At 41.8% G+C, this 12,011-nt stretch overlaps 1 protein-coding gene across 3 annotated transcripts in view; it reads right to left on the bottom strand.

Moving 5' to 3' along the window:
• Positions 1–9,304, bottom strand: part of DCLK2 (doublecortin like kinase 2) — an 89,305-nt gene extending 80,001 nt beyond the window's left edge. For all 3 annotated transcript variants that reach the window (XM_009482960.2, XM_075708829.1, XM_075708830.1), the window contains exon 1: positions 8,881–9,304. In XM_009482960.2, the coding sequence (XP_009481235.2) occupies positions 8,881–9,304 (424 nt within the window). The remainder of the gene's footprint in view (positions 1–8,880) is intronic.
• Positions 9,305–12,011: the final 2,707 nt, after the last annotated feature.

Here is a 12,011-nt window from a genome sequence, read left to right as displayed (position 1 = left end):
TCTTCAGTACAGCCTGTCCAGCTGTGTGCAAAAGAATTAAATAAATTCTAGCAATCAGCACTACAAGGTACCTCAAAACTCACCATCACTGAGCATGTTTGGAATTATCCTTTCAAACCCCAAAAGAATGCACTTCCTAGGTCATTAAAAATACCAACAAACGCACACAAGACAATTCAAAGTTAAACCTTAGGGCTGAAGCTTAAATTAACAAAGATAAAAACCAAAAAAAAACCCCACACACCAAAACAACACAACCGTCAATATTAAGGCTGTTCAGAAACAGGCTCTCCAACTTGGAGTAAATAATTGCTTTACATAAAGAAGTACAGGTAGAGAACAAAAGGTCCCTTTGCTAGAGGATTTACCATAGAAGAGTCTCAATATGGTATGCTAGCTTTGTCTTCTATGGACACGTATCATAACAGAATATCTTCTTTATACTATCATAGAATACGATGTACTATCTGTCAGAGCTGTACTACAACACCCTTTAGGACAGCAGAAATTGTCTTGTTATAAAATTTTCAGTCCGTATTAATCCAAAAGGATCTTTATTTCTTTAAAATAGCAGTTTAAAACTCTTTGCTTTCTACTTCCCTTGCTTGATGCATGAATAAAATAATTTCTTGATTATCTGAATAGGTTGCAATACCCATTTACTACAGATTTATTCTTATAATTTCCTTTAAGCAGAGGCCTTAGTTTTCTTTTTCAGTTAAAAAAAAATAGGAAGTGCTTTCAACTTAAAACAACGTAATACCTTAAAAGAAAAAATTTCAACTTCTTTCAACTGCATTTAGCCAAACCTTAAGTTGAAGCACAAACTATTTTAGCTTTTAAAAAAATAAAATTAAAAAAAAAAAAGTATCTGGCAAAACTGCAAAATTTCCTATAATTGGCAGATACAGGAATGACTAATTACTTGAGAACTGTATATTACAGATTGTTTAGTAAGTGTTTTAAATTCCATGCCTGCTTTCTTATACCAGTCATACAAACTAAGCTTAATAACACAGGTTTTACACAGAAACCAGATTTTACTACTACACCTGCAAGGTAGGCACATATGGCAGGATTAGAGCAAGGACTGTAAGTGAGAAAACACATGTACTTGCGTGACTTGCTTTGTTCATGACTTAAAAGATAAAGGATGAAGTTTTTCCTCCATTGAAATTACTACTAAAACTTCTAATGATTTTACCACAGCCAGAACTTCACCCATAGTTTCTAAGTTCTATTGAGAACCTTGCAAAATACCTAAAAATCCACTAGAAACAGAATATAATTAGGAAACCAATTGCTGCTTTCTGCATAAAGAATGATTTTCTAGGAATGAGTTAAACATTGATTTGTTTGATTTAACAGGGGCATATGATTGATTATTCAACAGAAGAAAATATTTAAGGAAGAAAAAAAATGGCAGGGGTAAGCTAAATCATACCTACGAAGTTCACTACAGGAAACTTTCCTACAGAATGGTGTATTCAAAAAGCATGCCTAAGAAAACACCACACCTTGATGAGCAGGCATTAATTTTTGAACACTGTGCTATTGTTTAAATTGTTATTTTAGCCATCTTCCAAAGTAGAAAATGCATTTATGATTGTCTGTTTGGAAGAAACATCAAGTCATTTGTAATTATTTGTATTCTCTCTCTTTTACATTATATTTTGTAGGTAAAAACCTCAAAGTGTAATGTTATATATAATATTTGCTCACAGCTTTAACATATGACCTGATTTTAAATCTGTGTGGGATTAATTCACATATAAATACACACTTCTGATAATCTCCACACTCTCCAAGGAAACAAATATTTGTAAAAACTAACAGCACTTTATTTTTTGCATGGTTTAAACCAGCCAAATTAATTTCAAACACAGTTAACAAAGTAACAGATAATGTTACAGTTAAAATCACATACATAAATAAGTTTGGCTGTTTCACAAACTGCCTTGAATGAGATTTTTCATGTGTCTAACCTAGAAACATATCATCTCAATTACTAAGAAAATCTTTTCTGAGACTTCAGTGGCATTTTGATCAGGCTATAGCATTTTTTTTTTTGGTCATTTGTACATCTACCAGCCTTAGAAAGTTGACGCAACTCCACAAATAGGCATAAACAATACTTCAAATATTTACATTGCTGTCTTAGGTCAATTTTATGGTTTGAAGGCCCACTTTCCATTTATAGTCTTGAAAGATTTTAAAGCTAATGCCTACTAGCCTTAACTGGCACACAGGCACAGCAGTTACATTACTGGAAACAACTACCTTGTCTTTAGCTTACAACATTAGCATTAACATGAATCTGCTCCCTAGTTTTTACAGATCGTGAAGTTAGTCACTAATTACATTGAGATTTGCAGGTAAAGAAATAAACTATAGACTAATGAAGAAGAAAGATCTATTAAGAAATACTTGCTTCTTTTTTTTTTCTAATGAAAAAAAAAAAAGCAAGAATTACAGACGTGGGTTACAGCTGGGACTCTGAACCCAGCCAAACTATTCTACAGCAGAAAGCTTAACCAGACTGCAGAGCAGTTTTGGCAGAAGTATGAAACCTCCTTATAACTTGGCATTATAATTCCAACAGAGCATATGTGCCATCCATCCAACGCTTCATGACAGTACCCAGAGCAATCTAAAAGTGTCAAATCTTCCACGAAGAAATCCTACTACCACCAGAAATTCCTCAAATGGGGCATATGCTCACTTAAAAGGAGTAACATCTGCTGATATTTTGGGTCACAATATAATCAACAAATGGAGTAAGTTTACTTCTGATTCTCTATGTCTTATTAACATTAGAAAAACACTAGAAGACATGAAACACGAAATATTGCCTGTTAACAAGGAAACACTACCTGCTTCTAAATAATTTACCTGTACTTCATTAATAACCAGAAACACTATCCATGAAGCAAGACCTGTGTGTGTGCAGTGTGTATACAGTTTAAGCACACTGTAGAAGGATTCCAGTTTCAGAGAGCTAATAATCTAAAGATAATACTTGCCATTCCCTCACAACAGTAAAATACAGATGATGAACACAGAGAATGGATAAAAGAGAAAACGACTACATTGGTCAATCTGACTAATAAATAGCCATAGACGATCAGTTGCCTAAATACTGTTTTGCTTACTTAAAAACTCATCTACGAAGGTTTTCTTTTGCTATCTGTTTCTTCAACACTGTTACTCACAGGAAATGTGCCTAGTTCACCTTTCAAGATATAAATGCATGGATAAAGAGACGAGCGGGTGTGTGAACTCTCCAAAATTCAGCCATGCAATTTTAGGTACTGATAGTAAAAGCAGCATGTAACTTGTTCTTTTGTATCACAAGTGTACATCACTTGCAACTATGTCCAGGTTTGAGGAAACACAGCTGCCTGACAACTTGGGGTTCTTCACAGCACAAGTTTTGTGAGTTAAAGCCCACTGCTAGGCATTTAACAAATAGCCTAGAAACATTCAGACTTTTTGTCCTTAAAAACAGAGACTACTAAAGAAAGACTTGTAGATATTTCATTTTCCTTAGCATTAGGTTAAAAAACAAACTGTGGATACACCCTGCAGTGGGTAATGTAAGGAATAAATTAAGTGCACAACACTCAAAAATCCTGAGTCAGGGTATTTGAAACAAAAGTCTCTGAACAGGATTTTCTGGCTTGCTTTTTGCAAGGTGTTAACAAGCACTAGCTACTATCTCCTGAGAGTCACATAAAGCATCATGTTTTTAAGTGACACACTGCTTAACAGAGAAAGAACAGGTAAAAACATCCCTACAGAAAGAAAACTGTTAGTCTCTGTATTTTTTAAATGTGTGTTCCCCTGTGAAGCATATAGGACAGGACAGGTTTCTAGGTACATTTCATCTATCCAACTCATGTTCCTCAGCTTCTTTTGGTGGAACTCGTTAGTTTCAAGGGTGCCAAAAGCTGCTTTTTCAGTATAGGGCAGTAGTTATTAGGGCTACTAACCTTCTAACTTTAGGAATCGCAGTAGAGTACCTTTTTTGTGTTCTGTAACACAAAGCCAAGCAGATTTCCAGAACAGTATATTTACAGCATGTATAAAAGGACTGATCTAAAAATAAAACAACCCCTTTTATGAAGGATTAGGTTATTTAGGTCTCTCCTTCCTTTCTTTCACAGAACTTCCTTCTTCATCAGTTTCTTATGATTCCTTCACTTTCACATCACTTCCAATAACCCTATGTAAGTCACAATCTTTCCTCATCTACAGCATTTAAGTTGCCCATGCACTTTTTAAAACCTGGGATGACAACCAGGATTTTAGCAGATGACTAATTGCTCCTAGTTCTCATTTGAGTTTAGTCAGGAGGTTCAGATGACAGCTTCCTACAAGCTTTCACAGAATCATAGAACAGCTGAGGTTGGAAAGGACCTCTGGAGGTCATCTGGTCCAACTCCCTGCTCAGGCAAGAGTAAAAGCTTTCAGAAAACAGTTAAGGCCACCTGGTATCAAACCCACCTAATACCACATGCCTCCTTCACAGGAAGTAAGTAACTCTCTTCAGGTAAACTACATTTCACCCGTCCCTGAAACTAGGAGATGCACAGTGGTAGAACTATTTTATTTTGCTTGGATGAGAATTTAACTAGCAATTACATCTGTATTTCACATCCACACCCCATTGCTCCAGGACTGTGTAACTACAGTGATTTGAACATATATGTGGAAGCATATGCTTTTAATGGTTTTTAATCCTTCTTTTATCCTTCATTTTTACCCTTCTTTGTTAAACCTGCTACATTTGCCTCTTTAAAAAGCATTACAGCTTTTGGCTTTAGCACAGGATGGTAATTATACCTTTTGGAAGAAGCAAAAATACAAACTGCCTACTTGGTGTTACCATCTGCTTGCCCCGAAAAGAGAAAAGATATTCTTGACCTAATATAAGTGTGCATCGACTAGAATCACAGGTATTTAAACAGGATTAAAATGTAATATGCAGTAACAATAAGAAGGATCTAAGGTAGAAAATACTTGGATTGCTCAATATGTTGTTTCAAAAACATTCTTTTACACTGTATTAGTGTGGCAGAGCCCATTTCTTTAAAGCAGATATTGTCCTGTGCTACATGTCCTAGCCATGCATAAGGACTGCCCTGCTCAGAACCTTCCCCCCTCCTGCCCAAAGACTTCCCTACAGGTATCTATTGATTGTCTGCAAAACCATGCAGGCAAAACAACTGACATTTTATAAAGGACTGTATTAATTAAGCATTGTAATTGAAAGAACAAAGACTCTTAGCAATGCTTTCAACCTAGGGAACTAGAAAAAATCCCTATCAAGTGCCAAATCAATGTAACTTTTCTCACCAGGAATAGAGTCTACACTTGGTTTCCTCTCCCAAAATCCAACAATGTCTCCCAACTTTGTAGCAGACCTTAACTATCAGGATTGTCCATGTCTTTCACTACCAAGACAATGAAAACACAGGATAGCGAGACAGAACATGACTGATACCAGTGTAAAACACAAACCTCAGCACTAAAGAACTGCACAGTTCTTACTATTACCATAACAAGTATCACATTTTAGGAAGCTTACATTTTTAAAGAAAACTGAAGGATTTAGAGAAACAGTTAATTAACTTTGGTAGAGAACAAAAATGAAACTATTATTCCATTATTGCTAATGAAGGGAAAATATAAAATTACACATGGAATCTCCTATTCAAAAGTAAAAAGTAGTGTAAAGTCTGATAGTAAAGTTGAAAGAAAGGAAACTATAAGAAAGTCATAATATTCCCAACCCCCATCCCCTCTCTGGATCTGTCTGTTCAAAAAAGATCAGGAGCAGATAATGAAATTCTCCACTCCTCCCATTCTGAGAAAGCAATGAAAACTGTCAAACTCATGAGTCATAATGTTCCCTAATCTACAGGGGCTGGGAATATAAATGATATTTGCCTAAGGCTGGTCCACCAGACCATGCTTTTTTGTCTGTCATATCCAGTTAAGAAAAACAATATGTTTAAAATGGAGTTTGTCGATTTTTGACTAATAAACCTGATCTGGTCAAATTTTTAACTGACTCTACCTGTAACAGTAATATTTGAAACCTACAGTACACCTGTGCATTAGCTATTTTCCTCTTAAAATGATAAACAGTAAAACAGATTGCCAGATACAGCCAAACCCAAAAAAGCATTCATCAGTGAGTCAATTCAGCTAGTTTGGGCTATTACAATACAGAATTTGATACTGCCAGCTTTTATACCCCAGACAGATATTAACCTGATAAATGGCAAATAGGCCTTAAAGAGTTTGCCTGCACTGGGGCACGTCAATGTCCAAGAACTACACACATGAGCTTGAGTTGAGGGGGATTTAATGCAGATCTTGCTGGCTTGGCAAGGGTGGCTGAGCGCTCGCTTTCTGCTCACTCTACAGAGCTGCCACCACTGAACCCGAACTGCTGCGATTCCATGTACCAGTTCAACAACACTGATGATGTGCAAATTACATATGCCATATTACAAGTAGCCATGTTTGGTCTTGTGTTCAGCCTGTAGCTGGCATGCACAATAGCACTTTAATTTTATTTTCCTTTCTGAAAATTAAAAAGCAGTACAACAAAATACCATTCAAAACTACTTGTGGTGCTACTGCAGTTCAAGCTTTAGGATATCACCAATGTTCAAGTATTTATTCTAGAGCAGAAATTCAAGCTTGCTGCGCTAGAACCACAAGAAATAAAACAAAAACAAATCAGATCCACATCCAGCATCTCCAGAACAAAACAGCTGGCAAAGAGCTCAGATAATTTCAAGGAATGATGGATTCACTACTTGTTTGCTTTCTTCTTGCCCTGTATATGCCTTCCTTTCTCTGTATGGTGATTAGACTTACACTGATAAAGTTTTTGGCATGCTAACTGGAGAACATACTAATCCAATTATGATGCTACAGGATTTTCTTAAGATTCCCGAGAGTTGTATTGGTCATGGATAGATGACTAAGTAATTGGGACTCTTTTTTCCCCCTTTTATTTTACTGAGAAAGCATGGAAATGGCCTTTCAGTTGTGACATTTGTTTTGCTTTATTCTTCCAGTGAAGAGCAATGACAAAGGTCACTCTTTCAATGGGTATTTAAAAGGATAGGAAGTAGGTTTTTGCTTTCAGTTATTAACTTAAATAGAGTTGTGAGAGTACACACTGCATTTATAATGTTGTCCAGCAAGTCATCTTGTCTTTGTTTTGTTTAAGCCGTAAAAGCTTAAGATCATTCCTTCTGCAACATTTCAAAAGTCATCCCAAGTTATCATTAGTTTATCCAATTTTTGCTTCATCTCCTTTCTCTATCGTCCCCACTCCAGCATCTCAGTTTTTTTTTTAGCTGTCTCTAAATTAATCACAGAATCATGGAAAAGTTTTTGGTTGACTTCACATTTATTTTATTACCACAGAGTCAGCATTTCACTCTGCAATCATTTCACATTCCCTCTGTTTTGACTGTGGAATAGCCTTATGGTAGATCACATGATGAGGAAAGTCCTCAGGCACTATGTTACTATGTTCACTTTCATGCATATCTTTTTTGAATGAGACCCTCTTTGTACAGCAAATGCTGTAGCCTGTCCCTTCCTCTTGCATGTTCTGGAGTGGCTGGTCCCTAACTCCCAGTGCCTTTACTGGTGGATTATATAAAAGTCTTCAGGTTTCCTCTGTCATCAAGTTCTCCAGGTGTGATTCAGCATTGCTTTGAAAGAGAAGTTTCCAAATCAAAGCTTAAAGGATACACAGCTGAAAGCCTAAAAAGGAAGAGTCATTAGAAGACCTACAAATCATACTACTACATTAATGCAAATCAGCTACTCCTGGCATATAGAGTCAGTGGGTAGAAGACTGCAGTGGCTGATGTATTAAGATACCTGAGGAGAAGCATCAAGTGCAAATTGATTATGAACCTCACAGTATGCACAACATCACCAATAAATGTGAAAGGCTGATTCATGTAATGCTGAGTTTAAACTGTATTTTAAGACATTGTAAGAGAACATGGGGGAAGTCTACTTGTTCTGGTAATTATCATTCCCTACAAACAAGAGGCATATGTTTCATTCAGGAAAAAGTACTTCTGGCCCCAATTTGAGAAGTAGTCAAGCACTGCTTTGCTCAGATTTGCAAGGTCTACACAACCTTAACAGCTAAGTCCCATTGTCAAAAGCTACTTAGGGACAATTCTGAAAAGCATTTTATTCTATAAAATGCTTTTGGAAGTCAGACAAGGTAGGTAATTCCATCTATGGACTCTGATCACATTTGAAAAAAAGGACTTTACACCAGTTTGTTTTAATAAATGGTAGGGTATAAACATCCCTTTTCACAGCACAGGGGCTTTCTCTCAGAAAGCTTAACCTTCTATGAGGCATCGATGGCAGTGTAATAACCATTAGAGAACTAAGTCACGGCATGTCCCTCTCTTACGAATGGTGATGACTGAAAGGTAGCCAAGAACTTTACTATGGTTCTTGTAGATGAAAAGAGTACCTGCTGCTTAACTACCATTAGAGTCAACCCACACACACACAGACAGGACTCGTCCGGGTGATGGGAGAAGTGGACGGTCCACACTGGGAAAATGAGGCCTGTTGCACCTCACAGCAGCAGGCAACCCTGGCCCACTGGCCCTCAGGGGCTCCATGGCTGCCAGTTTTCAGCAAGGCAGCCTCTCTCAGCTTTGATCAGGGTAGCGAGAGGAAAGCCGACCCCAGGGAGTGCCTGCAGCCCACCAGCACGCCCCGTCGCCACCTCTTACCAGAGCTCAACATGCCAGGGCAGAACCGCCCACAGCCTGCGCCCTGCTTGCCCCCGGCCCACTGGAGGCCCCTCACCTTCCACCAGCTCATCCAGGCTGGTGAGCTTCTTGCTGCCATCAATGGTGTAGATGGTGCGGACACCCTGCGGCAGGTTCACGTTGTCCGACAGGGAGCGGGTGAGCTCGACGAGGAGGGCGTCGAAGGAGCGGAAGCGGTCGGTGGAGATGGCATACACCAAGCCCTTGAAGTACCTGTCCCCGTTGCGGTAGAAGCGGGCTTTCCGGGCTTTCTTCTCCGAGCTGAGCGCCTGCAGGGTCCGCGTCCGGTAGAGGCTGCAGTGGGCGCTGTGCGCCGGGCTGGGGATCAGCCCGTTGCCCCGCGGCCCGGCGCCGCAGCCGCCGCCGCCAGAGCCGGTGCCGCCGCGGCGCGGCCCGGCGCGCTGCTGCCTCTTGTCCCGCTCCTCGAAGTGCTCCAGCTCGATGCTCCGGTTGCTCGCCATGGGGAGCTGCCTGCCCGCCCTCCCAGCTCCGCTGGGACTCAGGCCGGCTACGGGCTGCTAAGCCTGCCCCGGCGCTCGCAAGGGCTCCGGTCACCTAATTCAGCATCGCTCCCGGCCTCCGTCGCCGGGAGGGCTGCGAGTGACCGCGGCGCCCGACCTGCTCCGCAAGCGCAGCCCGCAGCCGCCGCTAGCCCCGCCGTTACCCGCTGCTCCGCCCGCAGTCGCGCACAAAAGCATCCCTCACGCCTTAACGCGGCGGCTAACGGCAGCGCCGGGCGGGAGGCTCGGGGGAAGCCCACGGCCGCGCCCCCGCGCCGTGCCCATGCAGGCTCGCACAATGCGGAGGACGCCGTTGCGCGCAGCTCCCCTCCTCAGCCTCTTCCCTGCTGACTCCGCCGGAGAGAGGGGGTGGGGACGGAGCGCCTGTTCCACCAGCTCCCGGCCGGCTCCGGTCCCAGCGCGGGGGCACCGGTCAGCGTGGGGAGCGGCGCGGCCTCCCGGCTCCCCGGCGGACAAGGGCGCTGCTAGCGCCCGCCTGAGAAAGGAAACAACCGCAGCGGCTCCGGCGGGAGGAGCGAGCTGCGGCCCGGCCGCCCGCGGTGCCGGCGTGAGGCGGGCGGGGCTGCTCCCGGGCCCTAGAGCCGGGCGGGCGGCGCGGCCGCCGTGAGGGCGGGCGGAGGAGGGGCGGGGGCGGCGCCGGCGCCATCTCGGCTCGAGGCGGGCGCGGGGGCGCCGCTGTCCCCAGCGGCGGCGGGAGGAGGAGGAGGAGAGCTGCGCTGGCGGCACGGCCGGCTCCTCGGCGGGGCTCAGGTGGTGAAGCGAGAAGGGAAAGGGCTTCTTCTAGGAACGGAGAATGATTTTGGGGAAGCAGTTTTCCCGCAGGGGCAGCGGCGCCTCTGACAGGGCCTGTCCATCGAACCACTGCCGCCTCAGGCGTACCAGTGGAGCTGTCTGCCAGCCCTCTCCCGGCCTTACTTTGCCCCAGTTACTAGGTTAAAATGCTGAAAATGCCTCTAGGGCTCCTTTCTATATGGCCTTCTCCCTAAAACACATCCCTAGGGACAGAAAACTATGCATCCCTGTCATTTCCCTTTTTCATTTGTGAATGCCGCCACCGCCACCGAGCTTCCCACCCTCTCTGAGGAACCAAATAAGACCAACTCCCATTCCTGCAGCCTTAACCTCCTAAATGTTTTTTAGCCTATGGTTCATGGCTTCCCCAGGTAGCTTCTCAATGCTCCCTAGGTTGCTCAAGTGAAATTCACTTTGGGTAGAAATGGCTGACAGATGCATTGAAATGGATGCAACGTCAACTTTTTTCCAACATTTTCAACTACTACAGAATATATTTTCTTTTCTTGACATAATGAGTACATAAAAAATGTTAAAGGCATTTACAACTAGGTACAGATTTTCACTTATTTTCAGGTCTCTTGCTTTGAGAGATTCTAATTGTGTTACATCATTACAGGTGGTGACAGTTTCTGCTCTTTTGTCCTGGGCCCATAAGAACCTTCGCCCATCCTTCTCCACACTGCTTTCTCAGTTGCTGTCAGGAGGTGGCACTCAGGCTGATCCTCTGCGTTGCACGTGTAACTGCTGCAGGTGGAGCTTCTCTAAGTGAAAATTAAATTAGTAACTGAAAGACACATACAGGAGAAGATAGGTTTATGGAAGTCCTTTTCAGTCTTCAGACAGAACTCTGTTCAGTAAAGACATTCTACAAAGGTAGGAGATATGTTTTCTGTCTATTTGTACATACTGGGAAAGGGAAGAGATTTGGCTGAGAAGATTTATCTGTGTTTGGTTTTGTGTTTCAGCAGTTTTTGAAAGTATTATTCGCTACGCTTTCTATGGATTTATTATTTTTTCACTTTTTATATTTTGAAATACCAATAAAGTTAAGCACTATCTCACCATTATTGCTGGATTTATTACAAAGTAGATTAAACACCTAGCTACAATATTCCTAAAGACAATACATGGAAAACATCAGTGAATTTCACTCTTTCTTGAAGTGCCAACTTCTGTGATGCCTGGAAACATCCACAGGCAAAAGGAAATGATAAACCATGGAGTTGGATTATCTCGTCTGGTGGTAAAATCAACAGAAAGAACTGAATGAGGTAGGAGTTTTGTTATAGTTGGGGTATGAATACACCTACTAAGTTTAGACATGCAGGTCTTGCCTAGAAACCAGGACCTAGAAGCCATAAAACAGTAGGGAACAACTTTCTAGACTGGTTTTGATATGTAGTTTCTAGTCCTGTTTACAGGCAAAGTTACACAGGTGAAGTTCAAACTTACCTGTGTAACTTTGCTCCAAAGTGGATTGGTCTCAGCTGTCAGGCTATATTTTTTCCAAATGGTACCACATTGCATGGGCATGTCTACTTTTTGCAGAACAAGTCAAATTACTTAGTTTAAACCTCAGCTGAAGGTTATTTGGACTAACAGAAGCAGACCACAAAAGCTCATGGAAGCTTAATCTCCCCCTTGTACACACCTTCTACATCCTCCCAGCTGTTAACTATTGCCTACTATCCACAGTACAGTGCTCAACTATACGTAGAGGACTCATGCAGACTAACATGTAAAATATATATATGAATTTAATATATTAACTGTGTCTATGACTGAATTAAGGTTGGAGAGTTCAGTGTCAGGGCAGACATTTTATTGTTTTCAAGTTGGTTTTGCTGGGTGG

Source organism: Pelecanus crispus, chromosome 4, assembly GCF_030463565.1.
Source record: "Pelecanus crispus isolate bPelCri1 chromosome 4, bPelCri1.pri, whole genome shotgun sequence".
NCBI lineage: Eukaryota > Metazoa > Chordata > Aves > Pelecaniformes > Pelecanidae > Pelecanus > Pelecanus crispus.
The sequence above is the reverse complement of the archived record's forward strand: the minus strand, read 5'-3'. Positions and strand labels throughout refer to the sequence as shown.